General features: G+C 36.1%; 1 protein-coding gene across 1 annotated transcript in view; it reads right to left on the bottom strand.

Annotated features, from left to right (window-relative positions):
• Window positions 1-10651, bottom strand: part of LOC135638158 (MADS-box transcription factor 50-like) — a 62486-nt gene extending 51835 nt beyond the window's left edge. The window contains exons 1-2 of the mRNA XM_065151134.1: window positions 10496-10651; window positions 10180-10403 (exon numbers count right to left, since the gene is read on the bottom strand). Of these exons, the coding sequence (XP_065007206.1) occupies window positions 10180-10361 (182 nt within the window). The 5' untranslated portion in view covers window positions 10362-10403; window positions 10496-10651. The remainder of the gene's footprint in view (window positions 1-10179; window positions 10404-10495) is intronic.
• Window positions 10652-19632: the final 8981 nt, after the last annotated feature.

The following is a 19632-nucleotide window of genomic DNA, read 5'->3' as shown; positions in this document are numbered from 1 at the left end:
ATATGAAAGTGTTAATTTCATTTTTGGATTCACTTAACAATTGGTATCCTAACAATCAGACTCTCTCATACACTTATGAAAAATATTTTTCTAAAATGGATTTGATGAAATGATTCCTGCTTATAAATTCCATCTTGAAATATGAATGATAGTGTTTTTGCTTGCAAAGATTTGTTTCACGTTCATATCTCCTATGATTCATGTGCAGAAAAAGAATTTATAAATCATAATACAATGAGATTTCTTATGCAAAAATAAAGTGCTTTTGTGATTCTTTGCTAAAGAGAATAATCATTAAAATCATGATCTTGGTAATTATAACATGGAGCTCTTTATAAATCAAGATCGTTCATTATGCTCCCTACATTTATCAAAAAGGAGTCCTTCAAATGAAATGCAATTCAATGAAGTGTCATATTGATATCTTGAAACTTGGAATATTTTAAAATGTGATCTTGATAAGAATGTTTCAAGTTGCTCTTTGTACTATATCTTTTCGAATGAATCATGAGCCTTGATATCGTATATTTCATAATACAAGATTTATTTGCCTTATGTCTTGAACTTTCATGCTTATCTTAATTTGGCATATAAAGACTAAGGCATGCTTAGATGAAAAGGAATCTCTTAAAAAATGCTTTTCCCATTTGATCGAGATTAATGATTTCATGATATTTTATGAATCTCGAAATTAATTTTAATGACTTGATTATGAACTTCAAGTTAATGATTTAATTTGAATAAGTTTTATCTAAATCATAATCTTGATCTTGCAAAATTGAAGTCACAAATAATATCTTATGGTATTCATGAATTGATACTCACAATATGAAAGCATTGATATTCATGACTTGAATTGGATTGAAACATTGTACGCTTAAATTAATCATTCTCCTATGTTTCAAAAATTCCTTAAAAGCCTTATGTGATGATTGAAAACTAACTTGCTTTATGATGAATCACGAATCATGATTTGATCTATGATGTAAATGCCTTGAAATGATTGAAATATTTAACACTTTTATGCTCTTCCCCCTACTTTCTTCTTGTTTTCAATGATAAAATGGGGAGAAGTTTTGATCATGCATGGTAGGATATAATTTGACAAAATTGATACCATCATGATATGAAACATTTATGATGTGCAATTATGCATGCAATACTTGTTCTTTCTAATTATGATACGATGTATTGCATATGATGTAAATCATGATTTAAAATGCTATGAGTGCCAAGTTACACATTTTGAGAAGAAATTGTTATATTGAAACATTAATGTAATTATGAATGGTGATATGATATCATGCATGTAATACTTCAACTTATGATAATGATGCATGCAATGATAAAATATTCATGATGAAAAATTGTCTTGACATTCATAACTTGATTATTCATCCTTTGTCATGATTTTGAAATCATTGTAAAAGGAAAAAGAAATACAAAACTGTATTCTCTCTTTCTTTTTTTTACAATGACAAAGGGGGAGATAGCTAGCTTGTACAAGTCAAGAAGATGCAAAAACTTGATTTGCTAGCTTACCTATTTTAAGAAGCAAAGATTGCTAACTTGCTTATTTCAAGAAGAAAAATTGTCTTCTTGAACATCACTATCTCAAGAAGCAAAACTTGCAATTTGCACATTGCAATAGGAAGCAAGAATCATGAGCTTACACAAGAAATTTATCTTGCATTTGCTTTCAAAATTTTTGCTAGCTTATATATTGTGAAACTTGTATATCGTAAAAATTGCTAGCTTGTTGGTCTAAAGAGAAGCAAAAAGTTGCTATCTCAAAAGAAGCAAATGTGCTATCTTGCCTATCTCAAGAGGCAAAAATGCTAACTTGCGCATCTAGCAAAGTGAGCAAAATTTTCAAGAAGCAAGAGTTGCCTTCTTGAACATCTCTAATTTGCTAGCTTGCATGATGTAGAACTTGCTATCTTGAACATTACCAAAAGTGCTATCTTATATGCTATAAAACTTGCATATCTAAAACTTGATAGCATGAATGTTCTAAGCATGATGTAACACTTGCTAAATCTTCTAGCTCCAAGATTGCATGATGATAAAACTTGATACTATGTTTTTCATGCAATGAGTTGAATCAATATCACAAACACTTGATTGTGATACTTCTCCTTTTTGTTGATGACAAAGGGGGAGAAGTATGTTGATGAAAGTATGTTGATGACATGACATGTGATGCATAAAGTTTATGCATATGTTCATGTTGACGTGTTGCAAGTATTCATGATGAATATTGCAATGACTTGAATTCAGTTTGAATTCAAGGTTCTATCAATATGGCATATTGATAGGGGGAGTTTGTTTAAACTCCGGGAGTTAAGTTTAACTCCGTCATCAAGTGGTTGTCATCATCAAAAAGGGGGAGATTGTTGAATCTCGTATTTTGATGATGAAACTACTTGATATATGTTTATGATTTAATCTGCGTTTTGAGTGATGCGGGATGCTTCGATCAGGATGAGACAATTAAAGCAGGAAAATCATGTTGTGCCGAAGGAACGTGTCAGAAGATTGGACGTCGGGCCGGTGGATCGGTCGACGTATCGACAGAAGGCTTCGGACCGTGGACTCGGGCATCGGGCCAAGAAGAGCGGGTATTGTGCCAAGGATATCGGAGTTGCGGAGTCAACTGGCCGATTGGGCAATAGGCTGCAGAAGAGGACGATGCGCCGAAGAATCGGACGAAGCGTCGAGGGACCAATGACATGTCGGACAACTTGGTTAATTGCTTAGGATTAATTGTCTCGATCGAAGTTTTGATAAGTGTGCAGGATTAACTACGATGAGAGTAAGACAAGCAGCAGGTGTTGCGCCGGAGTCAAAATCATGATCACGTTGGGAGTTCGAGAGTTCGACGGAAGTTCGGACGGTCGTCGGAGGTTCAGCGAGAACAGATCCGAGAAGTCCAGAAGCTTGCCAAGCGAAGCTCGTCGGAACTCGCCAAGTGGATCGTCGCAAAGTCCAGGAGTATGCCGGATGTCCGCAGAAGGATCACCGAGGGTTTATCGGATGATCGACGGAAGTTCGCCGGAAACTCGCCGGAAGAAGCGATTGACGCATCGGAGCATAGCTGCAGAAGTTGTCTTAGAGTTAATCGTAGTTAGCACGATGATTAAGCTTGAAAATGGGAGGTGATCCCATTAGCTTAATCTTGGGGCAATTGGGCCCCTGAAAAGATTCAAATTGGGCCGAATGGAGCGAACCATTCGGACCCTGATTGCACCAGGAGGTGCAACCGCCAGGGCTGCGAGGCTGGGCGGTGCAACCGCCCCAGCCAGGAGGTGCAACCGCTAGGGCTGCGAGGCTGGGCGGTGCAACCGCCCCAGCCAAGAGGTGCAACCGCCCAGAGCTCAGTCTTCGAGCTAGACTGGGCGGTGCAACCTCCTCTGTCAAGAGGTAGCACCGCCAGAGCTCAAGTTTCGAGCTCTGCCAGGCGGTGCAACCACCGAGCTCAGTCTTCGAGCTCTGGCAGAGAGGTGCATCAGCCTGAGCTCAGTCTCGAGCTCTGCCAGGTGATGCAACCACCGAGCTCAGTCTTTGAGCTCTGGCAGAGAGGTGCATCAGCCTGAGCTCAGTTTCGAGCTCTGCCAGGTGATGCAACCACCGAGCTCAGACTTCGAGCTCTGCCAGGCGGTGCAAACACTGAGCTCAGTCTTCGAGCTCTGCCAGGTGATGCAACCATCGAGCTCAGTCTTCGAGCTCTGGCAGAGAGGTGCAATCGCCTGAGCTCAGTCGTCGAGCTCTGCCAGGCGGTGCCACCTCTCCAGTCAAGAGGTGCAACCGCCTGATCCTAGAATTCTGGGATTTGATCGATTTGATCGTTTTGAGCTCCAAATTTGAACTGGGTTGGGGCCTATAAATACCCCACCCATTCAGCACTGAAAAGATACAGATCCACACCGAATTCTTGATCTTTTCAGTGATTCTAAGAGCTCAAATTTGTGTAAAGTCCTAAAGTTCTCCTCCTTCTGTTCTTCAAGTCTTGAGTTGTAAAGAGAGGAGAGAAAGGATCTGTAAAGGTTGTCTCCTGAGCCTGTCAAAAGGAGAGAAACTGTAAAAGGGCAGTTAGCCTTCGCCCATTGAAGGAAGGCAGCTAGTTGACGTCGGTGACCTCGTCGGAGGAGGAAGCCAAAAGTGGAGTAGGTCAAGACTGACCGAACCACTCTAAATCTCTGGTTTGCTTTTACCTTGAGCACTTTATCATTACTGCAAACCTCCTACATTGCTACTGCCCTCTGCGCCTTTACGAACGAGTTTCTAAGCTCTGATCTTTCAGAATCTGCATTCAATCGTAAATCGTGTTTTCGTACGATCTTCACACTGCAGTTTACGCTTACATTCGGATTCCATTTATAACTGCAAATTGCTTTCTACGTAAAACGCTTTTCAAGGTTCAAAACTGCTTTTAGACGCAAAACTACATTTAGACGTAAAATTACGTTTAGACGTAAAACTGCGTTTAGACGCAAAATTGCGTTTAGACGTAAAACTGCGTTTAGACGCAAAACTGTGTTTAGACGTAAAACTGCGTTTAGACGTAAAACTGCGTTTAGACGTAAAACTGCGTTTGGACGTAAAACTGAGTTTAGACGCAAACTGTGCTTAGACGCAAATTGCGCATAGACGCAAACTGTGTTTAGACGCAAACTGCGCTTAGACGCAAACTACGCTTAGACGCAAACTGCACTGTGATTCTGCTTTTATATCGAAATCGTTTTTTATCGGACGAACGCAGCTTTCGTTTTTAAAATCGCTGTAAGATTTCCGCTGCACTAATTCACCCCCCCCCCTCTTAGTGCCCTCGATCCTAACAATGTGGGCTTGGATAATTGGGCCTATTGAGCCTAAATCAGCAAATGAAAGAAATTAAAAAGAGGAGAGAGAAGGTGAGGAAAATAGATCAGATTGCAGCGTGTAGCGGAAAGAGGAGAGAGAAAGATTAGGTTTTTGAGTTTTCTGCTTGACGATCGGTGGCCAAACGTTGTTAGTTTCGACCTAAATTTTATATGGAGAATCCTTGCAGCAAACTCTACAATCCTAATGGTGTTGATCTACAGTTTACCCTCTCTAAGGTACTTTCCTGTGATACCCACTTTGTGAGACCTAGAATTCTCTTTTGAGGAGATCCATCCTATATGATGAAGATATGCTATTCTTGAGCCAACATCTATGATCTTGATGTTATTCTGATCCTCTAGTTATTCTAGAGAAGACCTACTGTAAATCTGTTATCATTATTATTGATAGTGAAAGTTTGAGGTGGACTATGGTCCCATGGTTTTTCCCACATTGGGTTTTCCACGTTAAAAAGATTTGGTCTTACTGTGTGATGATTTTTGCTCTATTGTATTAGTTTATTTTTTGAAAAAAGAATATATATATAGAGTTTATGTTGTTTTCAAGAAATTGAAAATGCTAATAGAGTGTGAAACAAGTTTGGAGGGTAAAGCTACTCTAAGTTTGACAAAGGAGGAAAGTATAGAGATCATAGGCTTAAAGAAATTTATGCAACTAGTGGAGTTAAACTGGAAATAACTATTCCTAGAAAACCCAACAAAATGGAATAGCAGAGTGCATAACAAAACTTCGAATGAATGTGCCAGAAGCATGAGAATAGATGTAGGCTTACCAAAGATGTTTTGGGCTGAAGTTGTCAGTACAACAACTTACCTTGTCAATCATGGACCCATAGTTTCTCTAGGTGAAAGATTATCAAAGGAAGTTTGGAGTGGCAAGTAGGTAAACATTTCATATGTAAGAGTGTTAGGTTGTATTTTTTATGTGCATATTGATTCATTTGAAAGAAGCAAGCTTGACCTAAAGTCTAGAAAATGTGCTTTTATTAGCTATGACACTGATGAGTTTGGCTATCAGTTTTGGGACTATGAAAATCGACAAATCATCCGAAGCAGGGATGACATATTTAATAATAAGGCAATATACAAGAACAGATTATATGCAGAAGCTACCAACACTAATGCCAAACCTAACATAAAAAAAATGAATATATTAAGTTTGGGGAGATCTTTGAAAAGAAAGTACAGTTAGAGGATCGATAGAGTCCTATGGGTGAAGTTCCCTAAGAAAAATCATGCATTCCAATACTAGAAGTACTAGTATTAAGGTGTTCCTCAAGAATTTCTATACTAGTATAACATTATTCACCTTCTTTGTATTATTTGTTATTGACTAATAACGGTGAAATGATGAAGTAATTCAGGTTATAGATTCAATCAAATGGGACTTTGCCATGAAAGATTAGATGGACTCATGTCGAACTAGATGTGGGAGTTGGCTGAACTATCTATAAGAAAAAAAAAGCTTTGCATAACAAGTGGGTTCATAGGATTAAAATGAACATGGTGGAAGCAAACATTACAAAACGAGGTTAGTGGTAGAAGGATTTCAATAGAAATAAGATATCAATTACACTATGATATTCTCTCCCTTAGTGAAGTTAACAACTATCATATTAGTGTTGAAAATTATAGCCATAGAGAATTTACATCTTAAATAATTAAATGTAAAGATAATATTATTTTATAGTGATTTGAAGGAAGAAATTTATATAAAACAACCATAAGACTTCATGATTGCAGGCAAAGAAAGCATAGTGTGTAAGCTAAGGAAGAGTTAGCATGGGCTGAAACCAGCTCAGAGATAATAGTTTAAGAAGCTTGATAGCTTCATGAGTAGTAGCAATTTTATAGAATATCAACCATATCATTATTACTATATTAAGTGGTTTGATAATAACTTCATTATTCTACTTTTATATGTAGATGATATGCTCATTACAAGTGTGACATATAAGAGATAAATAATTTAAAGTGAGAATTATCAAAAACTTTTGTAATGACAATCTAGGAGTTGCCAAGCATATTTTTGGAGTAGGATTACTAAAGACAGGGAAGCAAGGACTTTGGTACCTTTAGGTGCCCACTTCAAACTTTTAAAAGAATAATCTTTAAAGACCGAGAAGAAATGAGGATATGTGTAGAAAGTTATCTGTATCTTGGTTATTAGAAGTTTGATGTATGATATGGTTTATACCAGATCAAACATTGCACAGCGAGTAGTGAGTAAATATATGAATAACCCTAGCAAGATAAAAGTCATCAAAAACTTAGATATCTATAAGGTACCATACATATGACAAATTTTAGAAGTGGAGAATTGATATTAGAAGGTTTTGTTGATAAAGACTTAGTTGGAAACATCGACAATAAAAAGAGCACTACAAGGTATGTATATACTCTTGAGGGTACAACAACGGGCATCTCAACTGTAGAAAATTGTTGCTCTCAAAGCTAGTAAGAAGATGGTTTGGCTTCAATGTTTCTGGGAAGAACTTGATAAGAAATAAAAGGAAAGTGTCATATATTTAGATAGCTAGAGTATAGCTCAATTAACAAACAATTTGTCTTTCCCATGCTAGAATAAAGCATATCCAAATGAAGCATTTGGACACTGCTAGAAGACAAAGCCCTTAAGCTTGAGAAGATTTAAGAAAATCAAAACTCTACTGATACGCTAATCAAGACACTGACCATTAATAAACTGAAGTTATGTTAAACTTTGGTTGGCCGACACAAGTAAGAGAAATGTTGAGCTGCTGTATTGATCAAGTGTCAAGGCGTGACTGAAATCAATTTTCAAATGGGAGATTGTCAAAAGTCATCTTTGACTTAGCAAAAGTGTTATTAACAGCCATCTTTTGACTTTGGTAAATGAGGTTATAACTATTTTTTTGATTTATGGCTATAAATTAAGGGCTGTTAATAACTAGTTAGGACTGTTTAGATTAGTAGATTATATATGATTTTCTTTTCTTACTGTACACACACTATAAATAGAAAAGATCTCTCTTATTAAGTGTTCGTGGAGTATAAGCCGAAGTAGTTGAGAGTTAGAGATTGATGAGGACTAAGTGGCTTTTCATATTTGTAATTTTTTTTATCTATAGCGAAGATCTACGACGACTTGGATGTAGTTTAGTTTGTGTGAATCATATAAATCTCTATTTATTAATATTTTATTCTTTCTAGCTTCTTTGAATATAGTATTACGAGATTTGTTTTTCTCCTAACAATAAGAATTCTTCGTTTTATTTTACACCATGTCTCCTCAACTCAAACCTTCTACTTGCAAAAACTTAGTTCCTTGCTTTAACTAGTAATCATGGTGTAAATTTTTGGATTGTAATTAGGTTTCCAACAATGGAAGTACTTGAGATAATCATGAGTTTAGCTCAAGATGAATTCGAGACATACTGAGCTTTATCATAATTCAGCTTAAACAAATCTAATCGGCCTCGTTATATCGAAAGTTTTGAAGATGCTTGAACGTGCTAGAATTGCACTTTTCTAGATCAGACACTATTTAAACGAAGTGAGCATTAGCAACGACAAGAACACATCAAATCAATTTGTCCAAAATGCAACAACAATGTGTAGTTCTATAAGAACAAGATTTTTGCTGTAGGGCTCATGACTTGCTTCTAGTTTGCACATAATTCATAGTATTTTCGACATATAAAAAATTATCATCCCTTGTTTTAGTTTCTCCGACATTTGCTTATGTCGACACAAACATAATCTACACAATTTTGAACCATGGTAAGGTTCCAAAGGATAGTATTTTTCAGTGACTTATAATCGCTTATTACATGCATTATAGCAAATGCATATTAGTCATTTAACAGCATCGAGATAAAAGAAGATATATTGGAGCACTAAAGATTTATTACTACACTAGCCAAAAAAAATGTATCATATAATCCATGGGTTTTAGATGCATATAGGAACCCAAATGACATGCTTTGCACAAAAAGACAGATCCATTCTAAAGTTCTATTCAGACAGTTTAAATGCTATCTGCACCAAATCAAAATGATTCATGTGAATAACATGAATCACATCATTTAATTAGGATTGCCGCTTTCACCATCTGATATTGTGGAGGGTTTTTAGTGACTTTCTACCATGATTGCTATTAATTTCCAGCAGACCATGTATAAGCATATATAGTGTTTATGTCATTGGTTACATATCTTTGACTTTGTTAGAGATAGCACAAGCCAATAACGTGAACAAATTTTGTTGCAGACTTGAATTTCCCATACATATACAGATCCTATGTGAAAACAAAAAAAACAAATGGAAGATGTAAAACTTAAGCATGTATTCATGTGAATTTTCGTTTCTCTAATCACTAGCTTCAGGCATATCATAAGAAAAACCTGTAGCCCTACAGAATCAACTTCCTGACATGCATGAAGTATGTGCTTCTAATGTCATACCTTTCAATTATTAATATTATTTGACCATACTATTTCTACACTAGAATGAACAAAGAATTAAATGGTGGCATTAGTCTCATGTACTTGTAGAGTAATATAACTTCTCCAGTCTTCGGCTGCGACATTTTTGGTTGTGATTATTTTCCCAATCTTTACACAAGTGCCAATGTTTCTCTTGGGCATCTACATGTACAAGGCATCTGTTCCAATAATGCCATCTTACTATTGGTTTCTTGCAATCTTTCTGGCTTGTACTACCATGTAAATTTAATTTGTCCGTATGTTAATTTATATTGTTGTTGTCAAAGGTAACACAATGAACCTGTTGCACTCCATAGTAAAGAAATCGTACAGAAGTTCGTACGATAATCGAGTAAAAACTTTACCATTTTTATTAATAGGAATGAAGGCATAAATTGGCCTCCTTCCGCTACTGGAAGGCAAATTTGGAGACCATAAATATGTGAGAATCTAGAGATGTCGAGATTGAAAGCTCGACATGTCTCCAGAGAAGAAGTGCAGTACTGGGTAAAAGAGAAGGTCTATATTTTAGGATGATCAAAGTGGGAGGATGAAGAAATGTGAAGCTGCATTGGAAGATATATATATATATATAGCAACCCTCAGATTCTGAAACCTATTGAAGAGGGGGAAACGGTCGGAAAGGACGACGAACTTGGGGTCAGCCGTTGCTACGCACAAAGCAGCGATCAAGAGTAGATTTATGCGGCTTTTTGTTTCATGCTGTGGCTTATTAATCATCAAGAAACCCATGAACTCGACAAGGAAAAGGCTTAAATACGCATCAAAGGTGAAGAGAGAGTGGGGATCGGTGATTAGGTTAACGGCACCTGGAACTGGAGAACTCGTAGAGCTTCCCCCGGGGAGAGAAGACGATGAGTCCGACCTCGGCGTCGCACAGCACCGATAGCTCGAAGGCCTTCTTCAGCAGCCCGTTCCTCCGCTTGGAGAATGTCACCTGCCGGCTCGTCGCGTTCTCTATCCGCTTCATCTCCGTCTTACCCCTCACCATGACGATGGTCGGCGATTCTCCTCCTCCCTCTCCCCCCTCTCACTAAAACATGGATCGATGTCAGCGATCTTAAAGGACAAAAAGGGATAACATCTACCGGATCTCACAAGATATGGCAAGATCAAGAGCAAGACCTTCTTTTTGTTCTCAGGGGGAAATAATGGCCGACTGGGAACGACAAGGTCCACCTCTTTCTCTTCCCTACGACGACCCTAGAAAAAGAAGAAGAATACAAGCAGTTGGATGATGGACCCAGAAAAACACCATCCGCCGTCCTTTTGTTTGGACCTCATTAAAGTAAATATGAGGAAGAAAATTTGGAACCAAAACAAGGAAAGGATCTATTGAAGCCACGTCTTTCTTTTTGTGGGAATCGGCAGTAATTGGAGTAAATTATTTGGGGAAAGAGCTCAGATTCCCAACTTAGCGTCGACCGAGGTTGTCAGTTCCGTCGCCCATGATTTGCTGTTTCTGTTGCTGTCTCGGTGGCGTCCCAAAGACCAAACATGAGAGATTCTGTTTTATTAGTTATCGGCTAGGGGCTCCGCTGGGCTGCTATCTTTATACGTTCGTTTCGTGTTGGGTGGCTAGATCGAGACACAGGATCTGCACCCGTGTCGTCCTGGCAAGGGACCACACCTAGCTGATGGCTTTCGAGAGGGTTGGACAGCAAACACCGACTCACTGCTTGCGAACCGCGCGGGGTCCACAAGAAACATGCGCGATCCGCATCTTCACAGGACCAGAAACCTGTTCCCGACACGGGTCGAGACAGGAAAACTCACCTCGTCGGCCGTCCACCGTACGCTACCGTACATCACGCGGCTCATGATGCCGCCACGTAAGCAGTGCGAAGAGGGTCTCGCGATCGTCGCCCGGCTCAGGACGGCACAAAAGGCCGTGTCGCTCGTCACGTGTCTCCGCTGTCCTCCCCCGGTCCGTCCTCCGTCCGTCCAAGTCTTCAACCCTCAGCTCGTAAATGCTCGGCTCAGATCTCAGTGCTTTTCTCGTTCTAATTCCTTTCCATTGTTCTCTTGGGCGATATCGGTGGTGGTGATGGCCGGGCATTTGCCATTTAGATGGTGAGTTTAGGTTGTTCAGCTTTCCCTTAAAGCAGCTGTCAGCTCGCACAGTACGCTCCACTGCTACGCTTGGATCCCAACAGCCACTATTTCGGGCCTGCAGCCGGTGGAACTTAGGGTGGGAAAGGATGGGGGCCGGGACGGCTTCGTCATTTCTTGGAAGCAAACGTCTCAGAAGACGATGTCTCGGCTCTCAAAAGTCGCTGGTGATGGGTGAAGAAGCTATGAGACTACCAAGTGGGTATGTGACTAGCTTTCTGTTGAAAGGAAATGCGCGCAAAGAAATAATTGGGCAGGCAGAACCCAGTATACATTTTTGTTTTGCCTGCGGAAGCCTTGTGGGTCTATTAAAGCGTGCATTTAAAATGGCATGCCTGAGACCAACTTTATTGGTACGTGAGTTAACGGTAACGATGGGGAGTTCTGCAACCATGAAGGGGAGAATCACCCATGAAAAGTATTTCTTCTTTTCGATGGAATCACACCTAAAAATTTTGAAGGTTATGTTCAGGGGTGAATCACCCATATTACAGGGAGCGAAGTAGTATAAGCTATGTTTTGCCTTTTTTTTAATAAGTAAAACATAAATTATTTATTCAACTTAAAATATGTCAAGTAACATGTTTGAATAAAAGTTTGTAGGAAGATAACAACCCTATTCTAGGAGAACTTCTACGAGCACCAAGTTGATTAATATGTGAGCTTTTCTATTGATCCAAATGACTTAATAGCCTTTCTGAATAATTCTCGAGAGATATTAAAAAATAACTATTCAACAATACTAGGAGAGAAAATCTAGAAAAAATTTCATCGATAACAATAATGAATCTAGTAGTGATTACAATAATATAACCTATACTAGCCAACTTGGAGGAAAGATTGAAAGACCCATCACTATTTAGCACAGTAACTATGATGGTTAGTTTTTATTTGGGCACCAAAAGGCAAAAGGTCTCCTCAAACTTATGTTAAATAATGTAACCATTAGATACAATAAGAGCACGACACCAAGTTGATTGCAATATGGAATGACGGGTGCAAAATAATCTATTTTGATTGATCCAAAAATCCATAAAAGGGAAAGGGAGCCGTACTTGGCAATAAGGAAATAGGAAAAATTCACTTGATAAGCTTAACAACTTTGAATTCATGAATACCCAAACCTCCATTACTCTTTAAAAAAAGTGATGCAATATTATGAGAGTTATTTATATTCCAAAAGAATTTATAAGTGATTTTCTTGATTCTACGAATAAATTTGTGGAGACTCTCATAAGCATATGTGTAAGAATAGCATTAACAACAGAATTTACAAGAATTCTTCCTAGGATATTTATCCTAGGATATCATGCATTTTTGTCGTCCCTGAATTATTCCTGGGATATTTATCAATAAGATTGTCATCATCTATCATAGATTTTGATTGGGTTAATAAAAACCCAAAATATTTTAGGATCCAACTCGCCTCCTTAATTTCAAATAAACTATATAGTTTGTGGGATATAGTTTTTAGAGAAAATAATTTCAAATTTTGATTTATTGATGTTAAGTTTAGAAAATAAGAAAAATAAATTCAACACTATGAGTTGAGAATAAAATTTTTGATTCATGCGGAAAGAAAGGAGAATAATATTAGCAAATCTTAAATAAAAAATTTCAGCAAATATTAAATAAAAAATTTTGATCCCTTCAATGTTAAAAAGAGTGAGTATATTTTTGAAGGTTAGATGGTTTAGCAAGGAATAGAAAACTTTCAAGACAAGGATGAAAAGATAAGGGGAGATCTAATCCCCTTGTCTAATCCCAAAACCTTTAAAATAAGGATGAAAAGATAAGGAGAGATATGATCCTTTGTCTAACCCTCCTATTGTTACGAAACCAAGTAGAGAAATTTTCATTAATTAAACATGTAAAATTTGCAAAGGAAACACATGCCATAATCATAAAAGAAAATGATGAGAAAATGTTTAGACAAATAAGGTTATCATTTAAAGCTACCTAAGACATATCGAGACAAAAGCCTTGTTTATGTCAAACTTATTGAGGATTGGAGGGGGTTAAATTTGGATCTAAACATAAAGTGAGCTAATTGGTTAACAATGAGAATATTATCATGGATGGCTTGTTTTTCTTGGGAATAAAGACTAAATAGGTTTTAGTCTAACTTTTGAAGGAGATGAGAGGGGGCATGAAAGGCATTCAAAGTATCTAAGATAGAAATTTTAAAGCAAGGCCAATAGGATTTCCCTCGAATTTTCCTCAATTTCCTCGTATAGTTGGGGAAATCTTATTTGCTATCATGCTCCCGTAAGATAGTGCTTCTGTCAAGGATACCAATCTTGGATCGATGTAAAGCAAACAGTTTACGAGCGAGAGGCTTCGTGAGTAGGGTAAGAGCAGATCGCTGCTACTGCTGCTGTTGATGTTACTACGACTACGACGACGACGATTGCAGCAGATGAGAAAGCTGTAACAATGGAGAAAACTATAGCAATGGTGTAGCAAAGGAAGAAGCCGTGGTAAAAGAGAAAGCTGTAGCGATACTATAGCAGGGGAGGAAGTTGTAGTGATGCTACAGCAAGGGAGGAAGTTGCAGTGATGCTACAGCAGGGGAGAAAGCTGTAGTAGAGGAGGTAGCTATAGTAAAGGAGAAAGCTGCAACAGAGGAGGAAGCTGCAGCGATGCTACAGTAGAAGAGGAAGCTGCAACGATGCTATAATAGAAGAGGAAGCTATAGTAGAGGATGAAGCTACAACGATGCTATAACAGAAGAGAAAGCTATAACAATTTGGTGAAGAAACCTACAGCGATTTGCTCTTAGCAGGAGCTGAGGATCGATAGTTAACAGTGAGGCAACGGGCTGCGATTGATGCAAATCACAGCCTGATGAAAACGATACTACGACGACGAACAACCTGAGCCTAGGGTCGATGCAAGAAGCACCGGTGAAGAAGAAGGCCACATGGAGGAGAAGAGGGATGGAGCGGGCAGGAGTTGGAGAGGGATCCACTACCAAGGGCAAGCATTCGGCCGCACCAAAATAGGCTCTCATTGTTGTGGCCGCACTTGATGGCGACGTTGGGTGTGATCACGGCAGCGACTGGGGTAGCAGCGAAGGCATCACGCACCGACCGTACAACGGATGAAGAGGAGAGTCCAACGGGAAAGTGAGTCCGGTGAGAAAGAGTCCCCCCTTTCTCTGCTCTGTAGAGGTAAGGGATATGATGAATAGAAGATAAAAATAACTATTGAAAAAGCTTGAATGCATTAACATGTTCCTCTCCTGTTTATAGGAGAGAGGATTTCCGAATAGTGGATTTCTCGGTATTAAGATCAAACACGGATGAGGAAAGAAAAGAAGATTTTCCAACCTTACAACTAAACTCATTCGTCAAAAAACTTCTAACCTAACTTAATGGGAAAGCGTACTGCCTAACTTTGTGAGTCAAAACTGATGTTTTCATTATTGACCGGGTTGACGTATAATTGGGTATTAGAGACAGAAGTCTAAAAAAGTAGCTCAACCAGTCTCGCTGTTTGCTCTTGATTTCTAAGTATGTCCATAGTAGTTCCATACTTCCCTAGAGGAGCGAGGTGGAGAGGTGTTTACTGGCGCATTGACTCATTGCCTCTCACAATTCCAAGATAATATAAAAATGCTAAGCAGAAGTAGAGGATCTATTCTCTTGGCATTAGGAAGAGTTACTGTTTTTTCTTCGTTTTCTGGTGTGTATAAGAGCAGTGAGGTGGCAGAGAAGTAATCTGTGTAGGTTTCTAGCGAGCTTTGGGGCTTTCTTCCTCGTAAAATCTCATCGATTCAGGGTCATCATCATCGTCATCAGGCAGAGAACTTCCCTCAATTTGCAGCAGCATCAGCGGCTTGCTAAAAGCCTCCGCAACATTGGCTACCAAAGTTTCTTGAGGTGAAAGAGCTCCTTCTGGAATGGATGGTGAAGAAGATTGCAGCTATGGAGGATCGGGTTGAGCAGAGAAAGGAAAGGAGTTGGGAGGCTTTAGGAACCGTCGGCCACCATGAGATGCACAGGACCCGATAGTGAGGAAGAGGGTGTGTGAGTAAGATGGAATGATTGCCACATGATTGCCCGAAGAGGTAAGAAGATTAAAATCGTCACGAGAGTTATTGCTTGGAGTGGATTGGGGAGGTTGAAAAGGTTGATTTAATGTTGTGATAGATGCTGCAGGATTGGAAGGGGTAGCGAAACTTAAAGTCTTTTGGATTGGAATAATAGGGAAGATTCTATTGGAATTGATTGCATGTGAGAGTCGGATTGATTGGACTGCGGTGAAGAGGAAGGGTTAGAGGAAAAAGGAAATGACGTGTTTTGGGAATTGAAATAGAAATCGCAGAAGATGGCGATCGAAGCGCTTAGAATAAATAGGAAGGGACATGCTGTGACGAGGAAATTTGGGTGGTGCTGTGGGTTGGAGGAACGTGGGACCGAAGAAGGATTGGGTTATCAGAAGTGGAGCGGTTGAGTTGGATCCTAGTTTGTCGCTGAACTCGGATCCAAGGTTCTTTGTAGGGGTCATCTGGGACAAGAGAGTAGAAGAGGAAGCTCCAATATAAATTATGAAAAATACAACAGTTTTAGAGGGAGATTACAAGAGACGATGGCCATTTTTATGCTCAATAAGGTCATAGTGAAAATAAAAGTTGGACAAATTCTCAAAGGGAATTTGTTGGTATCAACTTTGAGCCAAATACCTTGTGGGAGTGGATTGCTAAAGTCCATTAGAATACACACGTGAGCAAACTTTGTTCGAGTAGGGGATCAAATGATGTCATAAATTTTGAAAAAGATGTGATTTGAAGTAAAATTTTTGCGTATAAAAACTCAATAGGTAGGTAGACTTGAAAATTGAACCCAAGTGGGTGCAATAGTAATCTTTTCTGAGTAGTTGAAAATCCTCGTTCAATGAGAGAAAAAAAAGGAACATTCGAGAAACAACATTGACTAAGAGAATTAGGAATTCAAAAAGTCAAATTATATCTATTGGGTTTGACCTATGTGAGGAGGCTAATTATGGAAGATTCTTTTACTGTGTATCTATCTTCTGCTACTTTTCTGGCATGTAATTACTTGATGAAATAAAATTTTAATATTTTTGAAAAAAATTATATTAAAATATTTAATTCCAATTAAACAAAAGTTGATGAAAATATCAAAATGTGGATGAAATTATTGTCAATTTGACTTATTAGAGATATTTGTTCATTATTTAAAATCAAAAGCATAAAACTTTTCATTAAACATCAAGTATATCATGATAATTTGAGTCATAATATAATATTATCATGATTGTATAGCAAAGTTAAAAATATTTATGAAAATATATTTTTTTGTTTTGTTAATTTTTTACCGTTATGCTAAATAAACAAGATGAATTTTAATAATCAATTATATAATGAATGGAGCGAAGTAAAAAGTCAAACTTAGTCAAAATCTAATAAGAAAAAATTGATATTATATTAAAATATCTTAAATATTAGTTTTGCCACATTACAACAACTTAAATTTCAAGATGAGCATATTCTAATAAACTAAGATTATTTAACCATGGGCAAATCATAAGGTATTGACAATTTTTTTTTATAAGAATGTTTTGACTTTATACGTACTAGTAACTTAAAATGAGAATTTATTCATTTAACTGGCAAATAAGTTATTCATCATCAAAACATAGGTGCTAATAATATAATTATACTTTAATAGAGTGAGTGTTATGTACATTGGTTTGTATTTGTCAAGGAAATTAAAAATCTACCCATATTACAAGAAATTCACATTTATAATAATAAACTATATAATTGAATTATATCGATAAAAATATCCATCTTGTTGGAAAATTTATGCAATATAATGATTTCATATGGTAATAGTGATGTCAAAACTTCTTTTCTTGTAAACTTGAATGTTTCTATTTCTAGAAATAGAAAGAGAGCACTCTTTGATATAATAATACTTATCATGGACAATCTTTAATTGCTCAAAGTTGATATTTAGAATTTAATTTGGGATATTTTTCTTCAAGTTGACATCTAATCATATCAATTTTATTGATAGTATTAGAGACTTTTATTTTATTATTTTTTATTTATCACATAGTAAGATAATAATAATGCATAATGCATTATAATTTATTTTTTATGATATTAGAAAAATTAGCTCAAAGGAGATGCAAGATGTACTGGATTATAAAGAGGAGGTATGATTAAATGTTTAATATCAACATATCTCTAACTATAGTCTCTTTGATAACAATGGCTAAAAAAATAAAATAAAATTCATGTTAGTAAAATATTTTGAAACAATATCTAAATTTTAACAATCATATGATACTATCTAAATTATTGAATAATATAGCAAAATTAGTATTAAAAAAAAGCTTTCTATATGGCATTAAAAGAACTAGGCAACATTTCACAAACCAATTACTTATATAGTCCGTGAACTTGTTATTATTAATCATAAGTTTTAATATCAAAACTACCATAATGCTTGATCATATATTATTCCAAATATCATAAGCAAGTGAATAATAATTATTACTAATATAATATTTTAGCCAACTATTTTAATTATCAAGATGATATTGGAGCTATCTCTTCAGATGCTACTGTAAAAACTTACATTATCATTAAGAGAAGGAATATCGTTAGGCTAAGAAGTTACATTTGAAACATGATGGATTAACACTTGATTCTTCGTAGAAAAAATAAATTTTATTGTAACAATTAAGGTGATAAAGTAAATTTTATTTAGAAAGAAAAGAATGAAAAATCATGTTTTACTCATGACTTATGATAATTTGAAAGAAAATTAGTTTATGACATGGTATCTAGATATAGGAGCTTTATGTCACATATGTGGCATCAAAGAATTATTTTCTGAAATAGATATAAATTATTTCAATAACATTACATTTAGTGATTTATATCAAAGACCAATAAAAGTCAAAGGTAAAATTTTTCTTAGACTTAATAATGGCAAAAAATTATGTATTTTAGATATTTATTATATTACTAATATGAAAAATAATATTATAAACTTGAGGTAATTACTTGAAAAAGGTTATAATATTGAGATAAAAATATGGCTCTTTTAATTTGTGATAAAAATAAAATATTAATCTCACATGTGAAAATGACAATGAATCTTATATTTCCTCTATATTATACATTTTTTATTAGTCAAATTGTTTTAAAACTGAGGGGACAATTCTTCATTATGACATCTTAGATATACTTACTTCAATTTTAAGGTTTTAAAACTTCTAGATAAGTATAATATGGGGAAAGGATCATAAAAAAATTAATCATCCATCAAAATTATATGAAGTGTATATCATGGGCAAGTAAGAAAGGAAGTCTTTCAATTTAAAAAAACTAAAAAGAGCATGACATCAACTTGATCCGGTGCACTTAAATGTTTGTGACCATATTAGTCCAATATCACTCAGATGAAGTAAGTATCTTCTTATCTTTATTGATGATTATAGTAGTAAAACTTGATTTTATATGTTAAAGAAAAAGATAAAAATTTTGAGCAAAATCAAAGAATTTAAGAATATGATTAAAAGATAAAGTGGTTGTAAAATTAAATATTTAAGAACACATAAGAGTGGGGAATATATATCAAATAAATTTAAAATTTTTTATAGATATAATAAAATTTTATATCAATTCATCATGACATATACACCTCAGTAAAATAGTATCTAAAAAAAAAGGACTATACTTAATATGATTTGATGTATATTAAAGTAAAGAAGAATCCCTAAATAATTTTGGAGAGATGCTATTGCTTATGTAGTTTATTTAATTAATAGGTTTCTGACAAAGTGAATTAGTACACTAGAAGAAGTATGGAGCTTATAGAAACCAAAAGTTAATTATTTGAGAATTTTTGGAAGTATTGCATTTCGAAGATACCAGAAGAAAAGAGAATAAAACATAAATATAAAAGTCAAAAATACATTTTATTAGGTTATACTTAGAATTTTAGTGGTTACAAACTCTATAATTCATTACAAATAAAGTTGTAATGTTGAGAGATATTGAGTTTGATGAATAATATATTTAAAACTTAAAAAATGATGAGCAACATAAGAAAGCTACAGAAGAGAATGATATAATACAAGCAAGTACCGAAGAATCTTTGTTTAAA

Source organism: Musa acuminata, chromosome BXJ3-5 (assembly GCF_036884655.1).
Source record: "Musa acuminata AAA Group cultivar baxijiao chromosome BXJ3-5, Cavendish_Baxijiao_AAA, whole genome shotgun sequence".
Taxonomy (NCBI): Eukaryota; Viridiplantae; Streptophyta; class Magnoliopsida; order Zingiberales; family Musaceae; genus Musa; species Musa acuminata.
Note: the sequence above shows the minus strand (reverse complement) of the source record. Positions and strands in the feature narration are given on the sequence as shown.